The sequence below is a fragment of the Lithobates pipiens genome, unplaced genomic scaffold (assembly GCF_037356315.1).
Source record: "Lithobates pipiens isolate NorthernLeopardFrog02 unplaced genomic scaffold, aLitPip1_a1.2 Scaffold_18, whole genome shotgun sequence".
Taxonomy (NCBI): Eukaryota; Metazoa; Chordata; class Amphibia; order Anura; family Ranidae; genus Lithobates; species Lithobates pipiens.
Window position 1 is genome coordinate 43,748,239 of NW_027507758.1, and position 24,064 is coordinate 43,772,302.

The 24,064-nt window shown below is 42.7% G+C and overlaps 1 protein-coding gene across 1 annotated transcript in view; it reads right to left on the reverse strand.

Annotated features, from left to right (window-relative positions):
• Positions 1 to 411: 411 nt before the first annotated feature.
• Positions 412 to 24,064, reverse strand: part of TTC7A (tetratricopeptide repeat domain 7A) — a 544,118-nt gene continuing 520,465 nt past the window's right edge. Inside the window, exon 20 of the mRNA XM_077485633.1 lies at positions 412 to 1,861. Within this exon, the coding sequence (XP_077341759.1) occupies positions 1,640 to 1,861 (222 nt within the window). The 3' untranslated portion in view covers positions 412 to 1,639. The remainder of the gene's footprint in view (positions 1,862 to 24,064) is intronic.

Genomic DNA, 24,064 nt, shown 5'->3' on the forward strand with positions numbered 1-24,064 from the left:
GTCCACTGCACTGCACCCACGGTGCAGGTAAACCGCAGCGCATCATTATGAAAGCAGCCTTATAGAGAGTGCATGACTGTAAGGGTTCAATTACATTTGCGATTTGGGGAGCGGTCACTTAAGTGGCCCTTGCTTTTCAAAAGGTTGAGCACCCCTGTTTTACCTGATATTTTGGATTTGGATGGATGGCAGATGTTGGAAATGCCTATAAGTTCTTATATTACTCAAAGGCTGCTATTGCCAGTTTTATGTGTGGTTGGTACAATTCATCTACATCATAAATATATATTAGAGCCCTAGTTAAAGCGAGTGCATATTGTGCGTCCAACTACACAAAAGTGGCATTGGGGTATTCACCAGCCCATTTATCCCATGGAAGACAACTCAATACATAGATCAAGCACCAATGCGTTTGAGACTGATTATTCTTTAGTAAACAACAGTTCCATTTTAGAGTAGCCAACATTTCACAACTACTAGGTTCAAATATAATTTTCATGGTCGTGACAGATTTTTTTTTTTTTAGGCTAAAGAAAGTCTATAATAAAAAGTGTTCCATCTTGCTTGGTGGGCCTGATGAAAGTTTTTTTTTTTTAAAGGACCTGTTTTTTGTGACACACCTTGACATCTTCCAACCTCCTTTGCCACTTGCGGTATTCACTTATATGACATTTTAGAGCCACAAGGAAAGACTTCACTCTACCAAAAGCTGTGATCACAAATTTGAGCAGGGAAAACATGTTGCTAACTAATGCCCTGTGTGCCACTGATTGCATGTTCCACTTTGATGTCCGAATGAAGTATATAGCGAGTCAACTATCTACACACATCACCACCAGGACATTACTAGTACTAGCCCTGGGGGCAATTGCCCCCCCCCCCCCCCGGCCCAAGTCCATTCTTTCCAATTAGGTATTTTAGAAACTCACCTAGTCATGGATAAAAGGACACTTTGGTTTTTTTGACAGCAGCTGAGATAACCATATACTGTATACAGATCTTAAAGCCCAACTCCAGCCAGAACATTGTTTTAGCTTTTAATAAAGCAAGAAAGAGTTGTATCCTCTGCAGGGCTTCTATGACTGTCTGGGGAGATTTCACCTCTCTTCCTATCAGAACAGGAGGTGATGGAAAATCTCTCCACCTGAGACACATGTGTAATACAAACATATTTTGAGTACGGAAGAATTAGAACATGTTTTCGGTAACTGTTGCCCCCTTTCCTTGTGCTCGCATAAAGAGGTGGAAAAGAGAGGAAGAGTTAACCCAATAGGGTCATACAAAAAATAAAAACCTGAATAAAAAATTAAGCTTTTCCCACCCTATCAAAAAAATACTCAAAATAATTGGTTTGGAGTTGGGCTTTAAAAGAGGGATATACATTGGTTCCGAGGTCCACCTGATTTCCGATTCCATAGCAGTTCTGTTTATATAGGATCAAAATTCCGACTACGTGGTGGTAAATGTGATCACACATTGCACTACATGTCCATACACAATCATATAAGAACACTTTGGTGCCGGGACTCGGAAATCACCAAATCCCTCATAAGAAAGAGGCTGGTAATTCAACCTGAGGACATCCACCCAAAACAGTGGGCTTTAAATAAAGAGAATCTTCCAGTTCCTGAAGAGTTCCTCACAGTTCACGGGGTATCATGGTGAACGGGGATATCGGGCTGCTGGACTCCAAGTCTAGTGCACTTATGAAACATTCTACAGCAGCTTCATGCTTCCCCTGTGCTTGTAAAACGTCACCCAGCCCTTTCCAGGCATCGTGTGATGTGCTCTGAATCTGTACCGCATCCCGTAGAAACTTCTCAGCCAGGGTGTACCTTCCAAGTCTCATCAGTATAAGACCCTGTAAAATACAAAAATAAGGTGTTATCCAATGCGTGTCCAACAGTAGGGTACTTTACAAAAAAAGATGCTGTGTTGGGATTCTGGGTTTAATCCAGTGCGGAGATTACATGTCTCCACAATGTTTCTTTGGGTTTCCTCCAGGTATTTGAGTTGCCTCCTAATAATAATGGAAAGCTGAGTTACTTCTGACCAGTTTGGCTCTGGAACATCTATGTCATTGAATCACTGAGGTAGGGACATTAGATTGTAAGCTCCTTTGGCCCACTGTGAAAAGCTCTATGTACTTTGAAAGTGCTGTGCAATAAAATTTGGAAATGTAAATACACAGCATTTCTATTGAATACTCTATTTGTGAAATATAAAACAGTATTGAACAGAGGGCTAGACTGATGCTTACCCTGCTAGGTTAATACCTTAATGTCTGCTGGGTATGGGGGTATGGGTAATAAATTACCCCAAATTCTCCTCATTCGCTGAAATTTTTGCTTTAGAGTTATCTGTGAGCCCTTGTACACACGGTCGGAGATTCCGACAACCAAATCCGTCAGAGTAATTCCGACGCATTTGAGAATAGGCCCGGAAGTGATGTTGCATACACATGGTCGGACTAAGTTGTCGGATTGTACATAACGTGATGACGTTATTTCGGTATGACAGGACTACGTTCAGGCTAGTAGCCAATAGCTTTGGTCTAGGAATTTGATCTGAGCATGCGTGGCACTTTGTCCGTCGGAGTAGGCTACACATGATTGGAGTATGTCCGATCGGAGCATTTTGTCGGAAAATTTTACCGGCAAGTTGGAAAAGTTGGTCCGTCGGAATTTCCAACGGAAACAGTCCGATGGAGACCACACACAGTCGGAATATCCGACAAAACGGTCCGATAGGACACATTCCGTCGGACTTTCCGACCGTGTGTACAAGGGCTGAGTCAATTTATATTTTTTGGTATGGAACCCGTAGGCAGTGTCCATGTCATTGATGTTAAAAGAAAAATCTTGAGCTTAGCTCAAAGTAATACAAGAAATGCTGGACTGCTGCAACTTTGATAACCCAGACACTGGGCCAACAGAAAATCTTTATAAAAAAAATATATAAAAAGGGAAAGCGCACTTTATTTTTTTCTAAAGTGTTCATATCATTGACCACTAAGCAAGCAGGAAGACAGAAAAATAAAATAAAAATGTAAGCAAAAATGATTTCCTAGCCAAGCACCAAAGGGTGAGGAAAGCTCTGATTTACTTCTCAAGGCACAGCAGAGTGACAGAGACTTCCTATCTCCTTTAATGCTCGGCTCTCAGTTTTTGGGCTTGGTGAAAGATGTTTGACCAGCATTTCTCAACCAGGGTTCATCCAAAGGTTGCTAGGGGTTCCTTGAGCAATTAGCAATTTCTGCCGCTTAGATAAGTAACCACAGACAGCATTCATACTTTTAGCCATCTGTACGGGGGGGGGGGGATTTTTTTCCAGTGACTATAAATGCAAAGAGCATTATTTCCAGTGACCATACCACTAATGTTCCAGGAGCCGTAGATCGAGTAATTATTAGCAGGGGCTCATTGAGACTGGAAAGTTACTTCAAGGGTTCCTTTATGTCACCAAAGTTTGAGAAAGGCTGTATTAGACCAATAGACCAGTTTTCTCCAGGGTGATGTACTGCCCTAAATACAACACAAAAAATAGCAAGGTGCACCAACCTAAGGTCATTTTATGTGCGGTTTCAGATACTCCTATACCCTACATCAGTGATGGCGAACCTTGGAACCCCAGACGTTTCCCATGATGTCATGCACTCTGCAGTGTAGTTAAACATCATGGGAAATGTAGTTCCAAAATATCTGGGGTGCCAAGGTTCGCCACCAGTGCCCTACATAATACAGAGACTGAAAGACTTAGACCACAATCGTTATATCATGATGTATGACTAATGCCGCGTACACACGAGCGGACTGTATGGCGTACTTAGTTCGTCATACAATCCGACGGACAGTCCGTCGTACTTTCCACTGAACGGACATGACCACACACGGATACCCAAACAGTCTGTCGAAAGCTTGCGCGATGACGTGTACAGCACGTACGACGGGACTAGAAATAGGAAGTCCAATACACAGCAAAGCACCCTTCCGCCGTGTAAATCCTTTCTGGGCATGCGCCATTCTTAGTCCGTCGAACTAGCATACTGACGAGCGGATTGTCCGCTGAAACCAAAGTACGACGGACAGAATTTCGAAAAATCCGAAATTCTTAGTACGCCGGACTGCACGCTGAAAAAGTCCGCTGAAGCCCACACACGAGCGGACTGTCCGCTGAAATGTGTTTCGACGGACTAAGTACGCCATACAGTCCGCTCGTGTGTACGCGGCATAAGTCTCCAGTATTAGTCTGTATGACTAAGACTAGTATATTGGTGTTTAGTGTGGAAGACTTTTCATTGCCTTGACTACAAGCCCATCATGATCCCCCGTGGAATCAGGATTGATGAAAGGGTCCTTGCATGGGCCAATTTGTTTGTTGAATTTTTACACATAGTTAGTACACTTAGTTATACACATAGGAGTTGATTTACTAAAAAGACAAATAAGACTGCACTTTGCAACTAATTTTCCCCAAAGCTTAATAAATGTGGTGAAGCTCTTATTTTTATTATCCAATCATGTGGAAGCAAAAATACCTTTTTATTAATTTTCACTGCACCTGATTGGGTATTCTTTACAAAGTGAATTACATTTACTAAGGAAGATAAGTGCAACTGCCCTTACATAGTGCAGAGGCCATTTGCCTTCAGTAACTAAACCTCGTAGAGATACAGCAACTGCCAACTCTGACTTATTTTGAAAGTGCAAGCTCTTGGTCCGTCATCCATACCTTAGTACATTGTAAGGTTAGCCATACACGTTTAGATTTCACTTGATTCCCCCTCTAATGCCCCCCCCAGAATGACAATGCTACAGGTTCCCCTGTGCTCCTTCATCAAGAGTGGAGGCACTCTTTCAATATACTGTTTGTTGAAGTTTTCAAAACATAGTAACAATATGAAATAGCTTAAACCCTTCATGCCTAAGGGCCGGTTCACACTGCAGGCGAGGCGAGGCGACTCCGACTTGCCTCGCCGCGACCTGCCGCGGCCTCAGCGGCGACTTGCAAATGACTTCTGTATAGAAGTCAATGCAAGTCGCCCCGAGGTCGCCCAAAAGTAGTACAGGAACCTTTTTTCTGAGTCGGAGCGACTCGAGTCGCTCCTCTCAGAACGGTTCCATTGTACAGAACGGGGGCAACTTGCGAGAGCGAGGCGAGGCGAGTCGTGTCGCCTCGCATCGCCCGCTGTGTGAACCGGCTCTTAGTCTTTTTCTGACACTTGTTGCTTGCAAGTTAAAATCATTATTTTAGAACCCCCAAACGTTATTTATATTTTTTTAGCAGAGACCCTAGAGAATAAAATAGTGATTATTGCAATGTTTTATTTCACACTGTATTTGCACAGCGGTCTTTCAAATGCAATTATTGTGGAAGAAATACACTTTCATGAATTAAAAAACAAAAAACAGTAAAGTTAGCCTAATTTTTTTGAATAATGTGAAAGATGCGCACAATCGTGGAATAGCAGCAAACTACAGTACATAAAAATCTCCATAGGCGATGCTTTTAAAATATCTACAGGTTACCTGCTCTAGAATTATTGCTCTCGCTCTAATGATTGCAGGGATACATCACATATGTGGTTGTAACACTTCTGCACGTGAGAACGGAGGGACGGGGTGCTTTAAAAAAAAAAAATTGTATTTATTTTATATTTACACGGTCCCTTTAAATTTTTTGATTTTGATCACTTTTATTGCTGTCACAAGGAATTTCAACATCCCTTGTGACAGTAATAGGCAGTTACAGGTATTCTTTATGGCGGGATGTGGGGTCTATAAGACCCCAAATGCCTCCTTTGCACTTAAAAGCATTCAAAACGCCAAGTTTGGCTTTCTTGAATACGGTCATTTAAAAAAAAAATCTGGAGTCTGTAAGTCTCCAGTAAACTGGAAGGGATATCATGATGTCACTTCTGGGTTACTACATATGGGGACCCAATCAAAGCCGATTCCGACTTTATTTGGGTCTCCGGCCAGGCGGCAGAAGTGTCGGCTGGTCGCTTGGGTCCCCCCGGTGGGACGGGAGAACCTGGACAAACCACATCTGTTGTTATTACAAGAAATCCGACCGCCTCCTCTTAAAAACGGTACTATGACGAAGCCTGCAGCTGCAGACATCACCCCGGTACAACCCCTTGAAGCCAAAGGCCGCATATTTGCGTTACGTTGGCGTCAAGAGGTTATATATGAAAATTGCAATAATAAAACATAGGCAGCAACAAATTGAGCTGTATTGAATGACAACAGAACAGTAAAGCCTTCAAAGGCATTCCATATTACAGCGGAACAATCCAGATTTCAGAGAAAAAGAGGTAAGCAAGAATAAATGCAATGAAAATAGGATTAATAATTGCAGTACCGTATAGTGCACTATAATATAACACTCGCCAAGGAAGATTGGAGGGTGAAATATCTAGTAAGTGGACCAGTCAGGTGTTTATGAAATTTGGCATAAGAACCATTTTGAGTCGCTAAGAGTTTTTCCATATGATTTTGTCAGATCATTTGTAGTTTAATATCTGATATATTTGGGACCAAGGTGTGCTTCCATTTCTGCATTATTAGCAATCTAGATGCAAATAGAATATGCAGAACTATAGCTCTGTGGTTTGGTGGGAACTTCTCTATGCCTATGCTAAGCAATCCCAGGGCTTGAGACTGGGTAGTCAGACAGCCTGTAGTTTCAGAAATTACAATGAATACTGCGTTCAAGAAACTACATATATGTGGGCACTCCCAAAGAATGTGCGGTAGAGATGCGAACAACCACGGCAACATTTGCATCATCTAAGTTAGCAAATTTAAACACTTGTACTGGAGTTAAATACCATCTATGGTGAATTTTCTGGGACATTTCCCCTTTGGTAATACATTTAGAAGTGCTAAGGGTATAGTGGATAGGTTGTTTCCATTGAGAGTCTAATGCCGCGTATACACGACCGGACTTTCCGGCAGAAAACGTCCGACGGTCTTCCCGACGGACTTTAGACGGACTTCCGAACAAACGGACTTACCCACACACGAACGGACTAACTCTGTTCGTTTTGAACGTGATGACATAAGACGGGACTAGAAAAGGAAGTTCAATAGCCAGTAGCCAATAGATTCCCTTGCGTCGTATTTGGTCCGTTGGACCACCATATAGACGAACGGTTTTACCCATAGGAATTGAGTTCGTCGGACAGATTTGAAACATGTTCTATTTCTAGGTCCGTCTGAATTTTTTTAAGAAAAACAATCGGATTATCCCAGACATGAAACAGAGGGGAAAATCCCATTCCCATCTCTCAGGGGCCGAAGGTTGCGAGCACTGAACTTATTCTTTCTGCAGAGGAGACGCTTGAGAAGGGATATGATTTCAATATACAAATACCGTACTGGGGACCCCACAATAGGGATAAAAAAAATTTGTGGAAGGGAGTTCAATAAGACACGTGGCCACTCATTAAAATTAGAAAAAAGAGGTAGCCACCAACCAGCCACCGCAGTTATACTGCGGCAATCATGGCTCGTCTGCGTGAATCGCCGTCATGGTATGTCGGTACCATAGACGGCCACTAGCGCCCCCTGCTATGGTTCCAAAGATATAGAAAATATACCAAATCAAATCATTATTCAACCAAAAAAATAATATCAACGCAAAAACTCCAAGGCCAATAATAAATAACACGTTATTTCCTCTGATTCTGCAACATGTCTGGTTGACGAACGGCCATTCAGAAACGAACTGAAAAGAACGAAATTAAAAGTGGGAAATGAAAAGCACGAATCAACACTCACCAAACTTCTGCTAACACAAAATTAGCAGAAGGAGCCCAAAGGGTGGCACTAAAGAGCTGAAAAAACATGTACTACATCTAGTACATCACTACGTTTGTAATTGTTGGCCAAGATTTGAGCCAACGCCCTTCGGACGAAATTCCATGGTTTTGTTTGCGGAAAGTCCGATCATGTGTATGAGGCATAAGAGTTTCAGTTTGTATACTATCAGGCAGGCACTTGCACTACAAGGTTTTGGTAAATCTGAAGACAAAAGTCTGCAGAAAATCTGATAGTGTGTATGGGGTCTAATACAGGAGGTGTGTTAAGCTGGATACACACTATACAATTTTCTGTAGATTTTTTCCTTCAGATTTACCAAAACCATATAATATGAGGTTAATCCTTAGGAGTTTTTTTTCAATTTGTATGCAATCAGGAAGGCCCTTGCACTACATGGTTTTGGTAAATCTGAAGGAAATCAGACAACAATAGTTGTGTAGTGTGTATGGGGTCTAAATGGCCAGATCATCAGGTTATAACAAAGTGAAAAAAAAAAACTATAAAAAGAAAGCTAATGCAGTCACCACATCTAATGATTTGGTAAGCTGCAATATATTGCATTTTTGGTTTTGGGTTTAATACCGTTTTCTTTGCTGTTACAAAAAAAACATAAAGTCTGTGGTTTTTTGAATTAACTGACAAGAGGCAGCAAAAAGTGGAGTACCCAGCAGCTCATTATATTTGGAAGCTGGCGTTTGTACCTTCTCCGCAGAAATGTATAACAGCGCTGGATCGGCCTGATTACAAACGTATCCTATTGCAATGTTAATTAGCCTTGTGTGGACTGCATCTATGTAAACTCTCAGCCTCCTGCAATTAGAAGTCACTCTGACATGACTCCTAAATTGGCCGAGTATTGTTCTTCTTGTGCTTCCTGACCTGTTTCTCCGCTGCTATAGCAGCAGCCCACGTCATCCCGATAAGTGTTCCTGTCCGTCTTGAGCCTGTCTCTGCTTCTCGTGTAATTGAATATGAAGCAATTAGCGCAGAATTACGAGACTCCAGAAATTCGAGTTTTGCTAATCCATTCCTCCGACAGCCTATTGTCCACCCTGCGCTGCTTCCTATAATAACTCAATAAATGGTCATTTGTTTTCAGGAAGGACACTGGAAGGGCCCAAGCTGGTGTATTTTGACTTCCTTAACTCCCTCATAACAGTTCGGTGTGACCCCCTCCACAAAATACATCAGCAATTGAAATGTTAAGGCAATACAGGAAAACACTGCCAATAAAGTCAAAAAGTCTAAAAAGTTCATATAAAGCTGGCCACACATGGATCAAAATGTGGCCGGTTCAGCAGGGACCGGCCAAATTTCTTGGGCCAAAGTGGGCATCCGGAGGCTGCACTTTAGGGGGGGGGGCAATGTCAGGAAGCCCATGCCAGCAATCAAAATGGTGGAGACAGAACTTCTGTTCCTGTTGAGAGATTCTCGAGGGTGCGTGTTTTGCGGTGAGGCACGCGAGCGCTCGTGGCGCCAAAATGGCTATTTAAACAAGGTTAGTACATGGACTCAGTGCTGTCTGCTCTACAGCGTTTCCTGTGTGACTCGGCTTGTTCCTGACGTTCCTGTTTTCTGCCTGCATCTGACCTCGGCTTGTCCTCCACTCCGCACCTGCCCGTTCCTTCTGCCACTCTGCTGCCAGCCCGCTGACGACCCGGCCTGTATCCAGACTCTGCTTCTGCCTCCGCCTCAGTCTTGGAGGTGTCACCATCCCTCCTGCTGCTGCATCTGCACTTCTGCCTGTGGGATGCCAGCCTGTTCCTTGCTGTTCTTGGACTTTTAATACACCTCTACAGTCCGGCCAGGAGTTCCAATCCAGATCCAGATTCAGCGATCCTGCCAGGCACTCGTGCGACTCTGCATCTCGGCGCTCCCTGTCAGCTCTATCAGGGGCTCCAAGCTGTAAGAGAGGCCATCCTCTGCATATCAGGCTCTACTATTAGGTAAGTGACAGTTTGGTGAAGGTACATATTACACATTACATATTTGGTGAAGTTGAAAAAAGACACAAGTCCAACCAACCTATGTGTGTGATTATATGTCAGTATTACATATTACATTGAAATCATATCCCCTCTCAAGCATCTCTTCTCCAGAGAGAACAAGTTCAGTGCTCATAATCTTTCATAACTAAAGTCCTCCAGTCCCAGTTATTAGCTTTTTGCCCTTTTCTGGACCCTCTCCAGTTCCAGTACATCCTTCCTGAGGACTGATGCCCAGAACTGGATGGCATACTTCAGGTGAGGCCAGACCAGAGTCTTGTAGAGCGGCAGAATTCTCATTTTATCTTTGGAGTTGATCCCCTTTTTAATGCCAATATTCTGTTGGCTTTGCTTGCAGCAGCTTGGCATTGCATGCCATTGCTGAGCCTATCATCTACTAGGTCCCCCAGGTCCTTTTCCATCCTAGATTCCCCCAGAGGTTCTCCCCCTAGCCAGTAATTGCATTCATGTTTTTGCCAACTAAATGCATTAATTTAAATTTTTCCACATTAAACCTCATTTGCCATGTAGTTGCCCACCCCATTAGTTTGTTCAGATCTTCTTGCAATGTTTCCACATCCTGCAGTGAAGTTATTGCCCTGCTTAGCTTAGTATCGTCCGCAAATACAGAGATTGAGCTGTTTATCCCATCCTCTAGGTCATTTATGAATAAATTAAATAGGATTGGTGCCAGGAAGGAACCCAGGGGACCCCACTACCCACCCCTGATCATTCCAAGTACTCCCCATTTATCACAACCTCTGAACTTGCCCTTGTAGCCAGTTTTCAATCCATGTCCTCACCCTATGGTCCTTGCCAGACCTTAGTTTGTACAGTAAACCTTTATGGGGAACTGTATCAAATGCCTTTGAAAAATCCAGATACACCATGTCTACGGGCCTTCCTTTATCTAGATGGCAACTCACCTCCTCATAGAAGGTTAAAGTAGTTGTAAACCCCTACAGACCACTTTTACCTACACGTAAGCCTAGATTAAGGCTTACCTGTAGGTGCAAGAAATATCTCCTAAACCTATATGCAAAAGACAGGCACCGATGTCTATGGTGCATGTCATTAGTGGCGGCTCCCGTGCACATGCGTGGGAGTAACGTCATTGCGGCTCCAGCCAGTCACAGCGTCAGAGCTGCGATACCCGGAAGTCACTCCGGGAGATAAGACAGCGATGGAGGAGGGGAATGAGGGCCGCTGTGGGGGCTTAAATCTCAGGTAATCATTTATAATGAGCTAGTGGGGGTTATTTACGAAAGGCAAATCCACTTTGTACTGCAAGTGCACTTGGAAGTGCAGTCGCTCTAACTTTAAGGAGTAGATCTGAACGGAGGGGAAGCTCTGCTGATTTTATAATCCAATGATGTGCAAGCTAAAATGCTGTTTTTTTATTTTCCTTGCATGTCCCCCTCGGATCTACTGCGACTTTACTTTTAAGTGCACTTGCATTGCAAAGTGGATTTTCCTTTAGTAAATAACCCCCAGTATGCTATGCATACTAGCTCATTATGCCTTTGTCTTGCAGGGTGTTTATTTATTTTTTTCCAGAGGGTTTACTTCCTCTTTAATAGGTTAGTTTGGCAAGAACGATTCTTCATAGATCCATTGGTGTATCAATACATGGACACTAGGTGAAGATTCTACACAGTTTACATTTGGCACTTTATTGGACTTTTTTCACTTTCACTGGATTTTATTTATTGATATAATTGAATTCACTGGTTTTCAATGGTATTAATAATTTTCACTATATTGTACATGGCCAGCACTTTTGTATATTATTTAAAATGATAGCAAAGCTGGCTTTAGGCTTTATTAATCATCTGGGACACTCCGCATAATTATCTTTATTACAGTATTCAGTGTTATTGGACGGAAACAGTGGCACCATTTCCCAAGTCACCCTTTTCTGCCCTGTTACCTCTACAACGGACCGCAAACCCTTGACATTTCCAATTCTTGCAATTTACATCACTTTCCCTTTAATTAAGTGCATGTCAAATGTAAGTTTTCCTATAAAAATTCACCAGCGGCATTAATTTAATGCTTCTCACACCAGGCACAACATTCTCCTTTGATTATCTAAGAGATAATAGTGTCTGCCACTAGATTTAGGAGAGAGTGATTAATATGAGCGAGTTGTGACTGGCATATTAATACACCTTTCCTGGCTCTCCGTCCCTTGACACCGAGCAGAGGCGGCAGACAAAGGGCTTCATGTACTTTCTACAATCATGGCAAGAAAGACGCAGCATTCTATAAATGGTTTAGCATTATCCCGGGGTTTATTATGGAGATCACTTAAAGCAGATGTAAATCCAATCACTAAAATCTCATAGAAGCGTTAAGAGGGTTAATGTGATTTCACAAGTAATTGTCAGCGTTTCTGAATCTGCCGCGCTCGTTAAAATAATACCTGGTGATCCTTGTTCAGGCTCCTTCTATTATAGGGGGACATCGCTTGCTCCTTGTCTCCTAATTGCGCCCTTGTTACAAGAGCTTCCAATGGAGACTACAAGTGGCACGTTATGGGGCGCATTTACTAGCGGTAAACAGACTGTGCGCTTTGCACACACGTGCAGTTGCCCTCTGCAAGGGAATTTGCTCCAGATCTTAGTAAATTAGGTCAAGCTTAGAATACCCAATCACGTGCGAGGGAAAAAACAAAAACAAAAAAAACTGCATTTTTGCTTTCATATGATTGGATGATGGAAGTCAGCAGAGCTTCCCCTCATTTAGGGCTCATACACATGGGACATTTTTGATGCTGTTCTTAGGGGTACAGGCATACCCCACTTTTAAGTACACAATGGGGTTTATTTACTAAAGCTGTAAGGCCCCTTTCACACTGGGGAGCTCAGCGCTCTGGCGGTAAAGCAGCGCTTTACTGTCGTTTTAGCACCGCTAATCGCCCGGTAGCGGGGCAGTCTTAACCACCCCCCACTAGCATCCAAAAAAGGGTTAAAACCGCGCTTTGCAGGCGGGTTTGGGACGCTGCCCCATTGTTTTCAATGGGAAGGGGCACTTTAGGAGTGTCAAATACACCGCTCCTACAGCGCTCCAAAGATGCGGCTTGCAGGACTTTTTTGACCGTCCTGCAAGCGCACCGCTCCAGTGTGAAAGCCCTCAGGGAGTGCACTGAGCGGCTCTTTCAGGGCACTTTGCAGGCACTATTTTTAGCACTTTAGCGCCTGCAAAGCGCCTCAGTGTGAAAGGGGCCTTAAGTGCAAAATCAGGCTCACTTCTGCATAGAAACCAATGAGCTTCCAGGTTTTATTAATTGAACAAGCTGGGGTTAGAAGCTCACTGGTTTCTATTCAAGTGAGCCTGATTTTGCACTTTCCAGCTTTAGTAAATAAACCCCATTGTGTACTTAAAAGTGATGTATGCCTGTATCTATGTTTTCTTTTTCTGTTAATACACCCCTGCATGTTAGCCTGGGAGGAGATTTACTAAAACTGGAGAAGTTGGAATCTGATGCAGCTGCTGCATGGTAGCCATTCAGTCTCTGAGCCCTCGTTCGCACTGAACGCGGTTTGAAATCGAGCAAATTCAGCTGAACTCGCAAGATTTCAAACCTGCATTTCAGTGTGAGTTCAGGGGGGCGATTTGAAAGACATCAGTGCGGGGTCATGCACATCGTCCTCTGAAGTCGCCAAAAGTGGCGCAGGAACTACTTTTGGAAATCGGTTGCGATGTCACAAAGTCGGCGTCACACAGATTGGGACAGGGCCGTTGCCGGCAATAGGCTGCAATTTGGCATGTCAAATGGCACCTATGTGAACGGGGGGCTAACTTCAGTTTGTTCAATTAACCACTTCAATACTGGGTACGTTTACCCCCTTTCTTCCCAGGCTAGTTTTCAGCACTGTTGCACTTTGAATGACAATTGCGCGGTCATGCAACGCTGTACCCAGACAAAATGTTTATCATTTTTTTGAGGCAGATAGAGCTTTCTTTTGGGGTTATTTAATCACCACTGGGCTCTGTTTTTTTTTTTTGCTAAACAAAAAGTTTTTCTTAATTTATTTTATAATTAAATATAATAGTATAATATAATATATTAATAATATAATTCATTTATAATTAATTTTGTAAATAAGTCATTTTTCTCCTTCTCTGATAGGCTGCACTGATGAGAAGGCATTATTATGCAGCACTAGGACTGGAGGAAGGCAAGCAAAGGGCCACATCCGGCCCCCAGGCCGCAGTTGGGAGACCAAACTAACAAATTAAGGTTGAACCTCATATAACACTTTTTTTTAGCAGTTACAGTAAATATTAATTTTTTAACCCTTTGGGATAAAGCTTTTCTATAAATTAATAAAAGCTGGCCATTGTAAGCACCCCTGTGCAGTGGTAAATGGTTTGTCTCAACCCTAGAATTACCACTTTTGCTGGACAGCTTGGTCTATTATAGGAAGTTTAAAAATTCCAGAATTACTGGCAGGATCACCAGGTGAAAATAAAGGAAAACAAGCCCAAACAAAAAGCCAATGCAGCCACTTTTGAGGTTTAATAACACATTAACCTCCCTGGCGGTATTCCTGAGTCTGGCTCGGGAATACTGCCTATGGTATTTAAATCTCACCCCGAGCCAGATCCATGGAGGGGGTTACTTACCTTGTCCCCTGGATCCAGCGATGTCAGCCTCCAGCAAGATGAAATAGGAGCAATGCTGAAGGTATTTACAGCACACATTCATTTTAGTAATTAATTCATCTTAAATATTTGGTAACTAATTCATTCATTTTGGTAGCATAATTATCAATGTGGAATGTTTTTTCCTTACTAAAGAACCCTATTTTTTTATCAAGTTTTTTTGGGTAAAGTTCAGCTTTAACTACCTCCCACCCGGCCACTGCACATATACAGCTGGGTGGGGGCTTCCTCCTTCTGAGTGGATGTTTAGGAACGTCCCTCAGAAGGTGGTGGGGATATCGCGCGCCCGCGCAACGCCCGCGCAACGCCACGATCCCGATGTGCATCTCCGATCGGCAGGAAGGCTCTGTGATTGGCCCTCCTGATCACATGATGGCTGTGTCCAATCACAGCCATCATGTGATGTAAATAGAGAGCCAGTTGCTAGGCTATCGGCTCTCCTCTCCTCACACGGAAGTTGTCAGTGAGGAGAGGAGAGTAGATAGCTGCAGCCTCCTGGCGATCAGCGAGTATGGGCTGTTTTTTTACAGCTTTTTACACACTGATCACCGGCCCAGTGTCCCCACACATGTCCCCACACAATAAAAGATCACAATGTCCCCAAAATAGTGTCCGCAAAACACTGTCCCCACACAGTAAAAACACATGTCCCCTACACATGCAACAGTAAAATCACATGTCCCAATGATCATCTGCATACATATGTCCTTGATCATTTGCGCACATCTGTACATGATCATCTGCGTACATATGTCTGTGAACATGCAAATCAATTATTATACACTTAACAGGATTTTTTTTTACCAAAGACGTAGCAGAATACATTTTGGCTTAGATTTATGACAAAATTTGATTTTATTGGATTTCTTTTAAAACAGAAAGTAGAAAATATTGTTTATTTTTTTAAATTTATGTTCTTTTTTTCCCTTATATCGCAAAAAATAAAAAAAGGATTTGTGAATAAATAGCACCTAAAGAAATCTCTATATGTGTGAACAAAATTAAAAATTTTTTATTTGGGTATAATGTTGCACGACTGCGCAATTCTTATTGAAAGTGCGAGAGCGCTGATAATTGGCCTGGGAAGGAAAAGGGCGAACATGTCCTTTATTAAAGTGGTTAAGGAATCCATCAGTGTTGGAGGACGTTCATATAAACCTGGACATACGCTAGTAAAATTTGGTTAAAAACTTATTGTTTGATTGATTTTTTTTTTTATGAACCACTTCAGCTCCAGAAGGATTTCCCCCCTTAATGACCAGGCCATTTTTTGCGATATGGCATCGCTTTAACTGACAATTGCATGGTCGTGCGACATTGTACCCAAACAAAATTGATGTTGTTTTTTACCCACAAATAGAGCTTTCTTTTGGTGGTATTTGATCACCTCTGCGGTTTAAATTTTTTGTGCTATAAACAAAAATGCCGACAATTTTGAAAAAAAACAAAACATTTTTTTTTACTTTTGCTATAATACATGTACAAAAAAATATATAAAAAAACAAATTTACTTATCAGTTTAGGCTGATATATATTCTTCTACATATTTTTGTTAAAAAAAAAATCGCAATATTTTTTATTGTTTTTACTGGTAATGGTGGTGAGCTGCGATTTTTAGCAGGACTGCGGCATTGCGGTGGACAAATCTGACCCCAAATTACACTTTTTGGGGACCAATGACATTATTCCATTGATCTGTGCTATAAAAATGCACTGATCAATGTACAATTGACACTGGATGGAAAGGGGTTATAACTAGGGGGTGATCAAGGGGTTAAGTGTGTTCCCCAAGTGTGTTCTAACTGTAGGGGGGATGGGCTGGCAGGGACACGACAGAGATCACTGTTCCAAATCACTGTAAACATTAGATCTCTGTCATGTCACTAGGCAGAACAGGGAATCACCTTGTTTACATAGGCAGTCAGCGGGACACATGGCGGGCATTTGCACACCCGCAATCCTCCTTGCGCGCACAGGAAAGCCGACTTGCTGTAGTATATCGGCGTGAGCTGGTTGGCTATTGGTTAATGGGGTCAAATCGAAGATCATTTTTGATCGCAGTGCCAAGAAAATTAGAAGAAGCAGAATAGAAAATTGTTCTTGACCAAACACATTTATACCAGGGAATCTAGTTTTCATTTGGGAAATTCTCTTTATATGAAGACAAAATGTTGAATGCAAAGGAAATTTTGAAGGACCTTCGAATGACATTGGTCAAGACAGTCTCTGTTGATATTATCAAATATAGTGATGAGTTCCTTCAAACATCTTCCAGTGTGCGGCCAGCTTGACCTGGATGACATTTCCCGCGAGAACCGACACGTGTGTTTTAAAGATCAAAAGTTTTTATAAGTTGACTGGAAAAATCTGGTTTTCATTTTGGAAATTCTCTTCGTATCAAGACAACATGTTGAAAGCAAAGGAAATTTTGAAGGACCTTCGAATGACTTTGGTCAAGACAGTCTCTGTTGATATTATCAAATGTTCGCCGGCAGTCATCGAGTCAGCGGGACACATGGCGGGCGTGCGCACACACCCGCAATCCTCCTTGCGCGCACAGGAAAGCCGACTTGCTGTAGTATATCGGGGTGAGCTGGTTGGCTAGTGGTTAATGGGGTCAAATTGAAGATCATTTTTGATCGCAGTGCCAAGAAAATTAGAAGAAGCAGAATAGAAAATTGTTCTTGACCAAACACATTTCTACCAGGGAATCTAGTTTTCATTTGGGAAATTCTCTTCATACGAAGACAAAATGTTGAATGTAAAGGAAATTTTGAAGGACCTTCGAATGACATTGGTCAAGACAGTCTCTGTTGATATTATCAAATATAGTGATGAGTTCCTTCAAACATCTTCCAGTGTACGGCCAGCTTGACCTGGATGACATTTCCCGCGAGAACCGACACGTGTGTTTTAACGATCAAAAGTTTTTATAAGTTGACTGGAAGAATCTGGTTTTCATTTGGGAAATTCTCTTCATATCAAGACAAAATGATGAAAGCAAAGGAAATATTGAAGGACTTTCGAATGACATTGGTCAAGACAGTCTCTGTTGATATTATCAAATGTAGTGATGAGTTCCTTCAAATATCTTCCAGTGTGCGGCCAGCTTCACCCGGATGAAATTTCCCACGAGAACCAGCACGTGTGTTTTAACGATCAAAGGTTTTTACAAGTTGACTGGAAGAATCTGGTTTTCATTTGGGAAATTCTCTTCGTATCAAGACAACATGTTGAAAGCAAAGGAAATTTTGAAGGACCTTCGAATGACTTTGGTCAAGACAGTCTCTGTTGATATTATCAAATGTTCGCCGACAGTCATCGAGTCAGCGGGACACATGGCGGGCGTGCGCACACCCGCAATCCTCCTTGTGCACGCAGGAAAGCCGACTTGCTGTAGTATATCGGCGTGAGCTGGTTGGCTAGTGGTTAATGGGGTCAAATCGAAGATCATTTTTGATCGCAGTGCCAAGAAAATTAGAAGAAGCAGAATAGAAAATTGTTCTTGACCAAACACATTTCTACCAGGGAATCTAGTTTTCATTTGGGAAATTCTCTTCATACGAAGACAAAATGTTGAATGCAAAGGAAATTTTGAAGGACCTTCGAATGACATTGGTCAAGACAGTCTCTGTTGATATTATCAAATATAGTGATGAGTTCCTTCAAACATCTTCCAGTGTACGGCCAGCTTGACCTGAATGACATTTCCCGCGAGAACCGACACGTGTGTTTTAACGATCAAAAGTTTTTATAAGTTGACTGGAAGAATCTGGTTTTCATTTGGGAAATTCTCTTCATATCAAGACAAAATGTTGAAAGCAAAGGAAATATTGAAGGACTTTCGAATGACATTGGTCAAGACAGTTTTTATAAGTTGACTGGAAGAATCTGGTTTTCATTTGGGAAATTCTCTTCATATCAAGACAAAATGTTGAAAGCAAAGGAAATATTGAAGGACTTTCGAATGACATTGGTCAAGACAGTCTCTGTTGATATTATCAAATGTAGTGATGAGTTCCTTCAAATATCTTCCAGTGTGCGGCCAGCTTCACCCGGATGAAATTTCCCACGAGAACCAGCACGTGTGTTTTAACGATCAAAGGTTTTTACAAGTTGACTGAAAGAATCTGGTTTTCATTTGGGAAATTCTCTTCGTATCAAGACAACATGTTGAAAGCAAAGGAAATTTTGAAGGACCTTCGAATGACTTTGGTCAAGACAGTCTCTGTTGATATTATCAAATGTTCGCCGGCAGTCATCGAGTCAGCGGGACACATGGCGGGCGTGCGCACACCCGCAATCCTCCTTGTGCACGCAGGAAAGCCGACTTGCTGTAGTATATCGGGGTGAGCTGGTTGGCTAGTGGTTAATGGGGACAAATTGAAGATCATTTTTGATCGCAGTGCCAAGAAAATTAGAAGAAGCAGAATAGAAAATTGTTCTGGACCAAACACATTTCTACCAGGGAATCTAGTTTTCATTTGGGAAATTCTCTTCATACGAAGACAAAATGTTGAATGCAAAGGAAATTTTGAAGGGCCTTCGAATGACATTGGTCAAGACAGTCTCTGTTGATATTATCAAATGTAGTGATGAGTTCCTTCAAACATCTTCCAGTGTGCGGCCAGCTTGACCTGGATGAAATTTCCCGCGAGAACCGACACGTGTGTTTTTAACGATCAAAAGTTTTTTTACAAGTTGACTGGAAGAATTTGGAGGTCGAAGAGAAAACCTCAGCAGAATCACAATTACAAACATTCGTCAGCTTAATGTATACAAAACTGCTGACATCTTTGTACTACAGGCAGAGCCAAAGATTGGTTATCAAAGATCTTTTATCAAAGTGTTTTACACATTAGCTAAAACCCAGCAAAAAAAGGCAGAAATAAAGGCTGCAAGGGCCGACATATATTATCAGCAATTGCCTATAAAGGCGAAGAGGAAAAAAAAAAAAGATGCAGCACCAATTATATTATATAAAAGTGAAGTGTGGAGTCAGCCATTCTATTAAACCCTCACCTTCCGCGGCTCGCAGTAGAGAAGAGTGATGCTCCGGTGGCCTCCTCCCGTCTCATGCTCCAGCCACTCATGCTATAAGCTCTATTTATCTCTGACACACTAATGTGACTTTTACACTCTGCCATCTGTCAGCGCTTGTCTATTTACATGACAGGACCACGTGTAATTACATCTCTCTTAACAGTATATCTTCTACATCAGTGCCTTTCATTTGTGTTCAGTGAACTAGGTATACCTCTGGTGATTAGGGGAACTATCTGATGAAACATCGCACAGCATCGTTAGAGACACATCTGTTTATATAACATGTATATTAATCATACTACACAGGATGTATGGAAAACATCGGGAATATCTGTTGCAAGTCCCTATGCAATACAAAACCGCCTTTGGACAGTTGGGTCACATGTACACTATATCACCAAAATTATTGTGACGCCTGCCTTTCCACACACATGAACCTTAATGGTATCCCAGTCTTAGTCCGTAGGGTTTAATACTGAGTTGGCTCACCCTTTGCAGCTATAACAGCTTCAACTCTTCTGGCAAGGCCGCCCACAATGTTTAGGAGTGTGTCTATGGGAATGTTTGACCATTCTTCCAGAAGTGCATTTGTGAGGTCAAGCACTTATGTTGGACAAGAAGGCCTGGCTCGCCGTCTCCGCTCTAATTCATCCCAATAGTGTTCTGTCGGGTTGAATTCAGGACTGTGCAGGCCAGTCAAGTTCCTCCACCCCAAACTCGCTCATCCATGTCTTTATGGATCTTGCTTTGTGCACTGGTGGGCAGTCATGTTGGTACAGGAAGGGGCCATCCCCAAACTGTTCCCACAAAGTTGGGAACATGAAGTTGTCCAAAATGTCTTGGTATGCTGAGGCCTTAAGAGTTCCCTTCACTGAAACTATGGAGTCAGGCCCAACCCATGAAAAACAATTCCACGCCATAATCCCCCCTCCACCAATTGATTTGGACCAGTGAACAAAGCAAGGTCCATAAAGACATGGATGAGTGAGTTTGGGGTAGAAGAACTTGACTGGCCTGCACAGAGTACTACCCGATAGAACCTTTGAGATGAATTAGAGCGGAGACTGTAAGTTAGGTGTTCTCATCCACATCAGTGCCTGATCTCACAAATGTGCTTCTGGAAGGATAGTCAAACATTCCCATAGACACACTCCTAAACCTTGTCGACAGCCTTCCCAGAAGAGTTGAAGCAGTTATAGCTGCAAAGTGTAGGCCTAATCAATATTGAACCCTACGTTGGCAAAATGTTGGCAATATTTGACTTATGTGAGCTTTTCAGCACATCCCACTGCTATGAAAAAACACTCACATGTAATTGCTCATGGAGCAATCACCTGTGAATGGTTGGCCAAGGATGCCAATCGCTTGGAACCCCCCACTGGGTCTCCAGCATGTAAATTGATAATTACCTTTGTGAATGGGGCCTAAGTAGTCTGCAAGAAACTGCAAATATATTCCTGCTACATAGTAAATGTCTACCTAGAGTTTTAAATAGGTGTTTTTTTTTTATCTTAACACCTTAGCACTGGCCATACAGCAAATACGCGGCCTCTCAGATCCTGGTCTTTAGCACCGAGGCGCCGCATATTTGTGCAAATTGCTACCAATACACATGTGCCGAGAGCGTGCGTGCTGTCCGCTAAACAGGTGGTTCTAACCTTGACATTTACCAAAATGTCTACATAGAACATTAGAATAACTAGAATATACACATATACATACACTATATGGTCACTTTGCCATCGTACCAATATTTTATGGCCAAAAGTACATGGAGACTTCAACTAATTGAGTACAGGTGTTTCCGGGGAAGGGTAGTGTTGATGCTACAACACATAATGGCCCCTTTCACACTGGGGCGTTTTTAAGGCGTTACAGTGCTAAAAATAGCGCCTGAAAAAAATCTGGCCCCTTTCACTCCAGTGTGAAAGCCGCAGGACGGTGAAAAAAGTCCTGCTAGCTGCATCTTTGGAGCGGTGAAGGAGCGGTGTATTCACCGCTCCTTCACTGCTCCTACCCATTGAAATCAATGGGGCAGCGTGGCTTTGCGGGCGGTTTTGACCCTTTTTCGGCCGCTAGCAGGGGTTAAAAAGCCAGGATTCTTTTTCGAACATTTGGGGAATCAGATACTGATATCAATTTGCCACTGGCACACTACAAAATATTATGGAAAGCCTTCTCAGAAGGCTGTTATAGTTGATTTTCCAAGAATTCAGCAAGTTTGCAAAAAGTGAAGGCACACTATGATTTAAGTCTAAATAGGTGCGTGTCATCTCTGGGACTTATGTCTATCACCTATATTTGACAGGTTTATTGCACTCCCAGAGCATAAACTCCGGCTGTGAGAGGAGAGAAGCACACTGAGCCTACACCCCTCCCCCCTGCTGCCCATTCACAGAAGCCTTTGTATTTTGTGAACGAGTTCACATAATACAAAGACTTCTGTGAATTGGCAGAAGGAGGGGAGAAACAGGCATAGGAGTTCCAGCGACTCTGCTCTTGAAGGAACTGAGACCACAATGAGCAGCATCAGAGCTCCAGAAGTTATCTTCAGGCGTCCACCAATTTTGGCCATATACGGATCTTGAAAAAGTATTCATACCCTTTGAAATTCTGTCAAATTTTGTCATGTTACAACCAAAAACTTAAATGTATTTTTTTGAGATTTTATGTGATAGACCAACACAAAGTGGCACATAATTGTGACGTGGAAGGAAAATGATAAATAGTTTTAAACATTTTTGCAAAGAAATATGTGAAAATTCTGGCATTCATTTGTATTCAGCCCCTTTCCTCTGATACCCCTAACTAAAATCTAGTGGAACCAATTGCCTTCAGAAGACACCCAAATAGTAAATAGGGTCCACCTGTGTGTAATTTAATCTCAGTATAAATAAAGCTGTTGCATAGGACCCTTTTTTTGACTGGATCAGAATCGCACCGCTTAAATGTGAATGGCTTTTCAGGTGTCCAGATCAGATCTAATCCGCATAGAATTCACATCAGTGTGATCCGAGACCTAAAGTGAACCTGTATAAGGCTTGATTCTCACGAATGCGGTTTTTGATGCATTTTGCATTCGGAGGGGACCCCCATGTCAAAATGTAAAAAAAAAAATGGCGTGGGGGTCCCTCCAAAATCCATACAGACCCTTATCTGAGCATGCAGCCAGACAGATCAGGAAAGGGAGGGGACGAACGAGCGCCCCCTTCCTGAACCATACTAGGCCACATGCCCTCAACATGGGGGGATGGGTGCTTTGGGGCGTCACGGACCCAGCATACCCCGAGCAGTGACGTCACAAGGGGGTGTGGCCTCCGGATGACGTAATCTGATTGCCATGCCCCCATCGTTATTTAAGAAATGCGGGACATCGGCGCCGACAGGTCAGCAGGACGCAGCATCCAATGAGGGTCGTCAGCGGAAGCGGCGGCAGGCGAAGAAGAACACCAGACAAAGAAGATAGAAGAAGAGTGGAAGAAGAAGCAGGGGAGAAGGAGAAGACCAGAGGATGAAGATGCGGGAGAAGATGGAGGAAGATCGAAGGAAGAAGTGGAGAAGAAGATTTTTAATAAAAGACTTGTCAAAAACTGTCTATTTTATTTTCTAACACTACACTACTTTTTTTAGTGAATGGGTAGGGATATAATGTACCCCATACTCATTCACATGGGGGGGGGTGATAAGCCCCCCGCCCGCAGACTCCGACAACCACCGGGCAAGGGTTGTCGGGAGGAGGCCCTTGTCCCCATCAACATGGGGGCAAGGTGCTGTGGGGTGGAGGGCACAGAGCCCCCCTGCCCCAAAGCACCCATCCCCCCATGTTAAAGGCATGTGGCCTGGTATGGTTCAGGAGGGGGGGGGGTGCTCGCTCGTCCCCTCCTTTTCTTGACCTGCCGGGCTCCAATGGGCCTGGTATGGACCTGGGGGGGACCCCACGCTGCGTTTTCTCTCGTTTTTTTTAGCCGGCAATTCTTTTTTTTTTTACATTCAGCGGGAAGCCCGCTGACAACTGATGACTCATCGGTTGTTAAGGACGCGGCGGCCAGCTTCCTGGCTCCCTCCTTAGCAATCAGCTATATACAGTGTAAAAAACCCCACAAATTGCAGCAAAATCGCTGTAAAAACGTGTGTCCAAAAAAGCAGCAAGCACTGCAAAAAGCACTGAAGAAATGCTCAAAAGCAACATGCATAGATGTGCATCGAGCCTTAGGCTGAATTCACACCTATGCATTTTTAGTGCTTTTTGCATTTTGCAGATCTGCACTACAGTCCATTTAATATGATTTCCTATGGAACACTTTCTGTAGTGCAAATCTGCAAAATGCAAAATACACAAAAAATGCATAGGTGTGAATCCAGCCTTACAGGGTAGTGCAGTGCTCCTGGTGCAATGTACACACATGGTATCTCCTGCACACAAGGGGACAGCTTATTATTGTTTGCAGTAAAGCATCCTTCTGTATGCAAAATGTGCATTCTTTATATTTTTAAGGCCTGATTCACACCTATGCATTTTTTAGCGCGTTTTCAGTT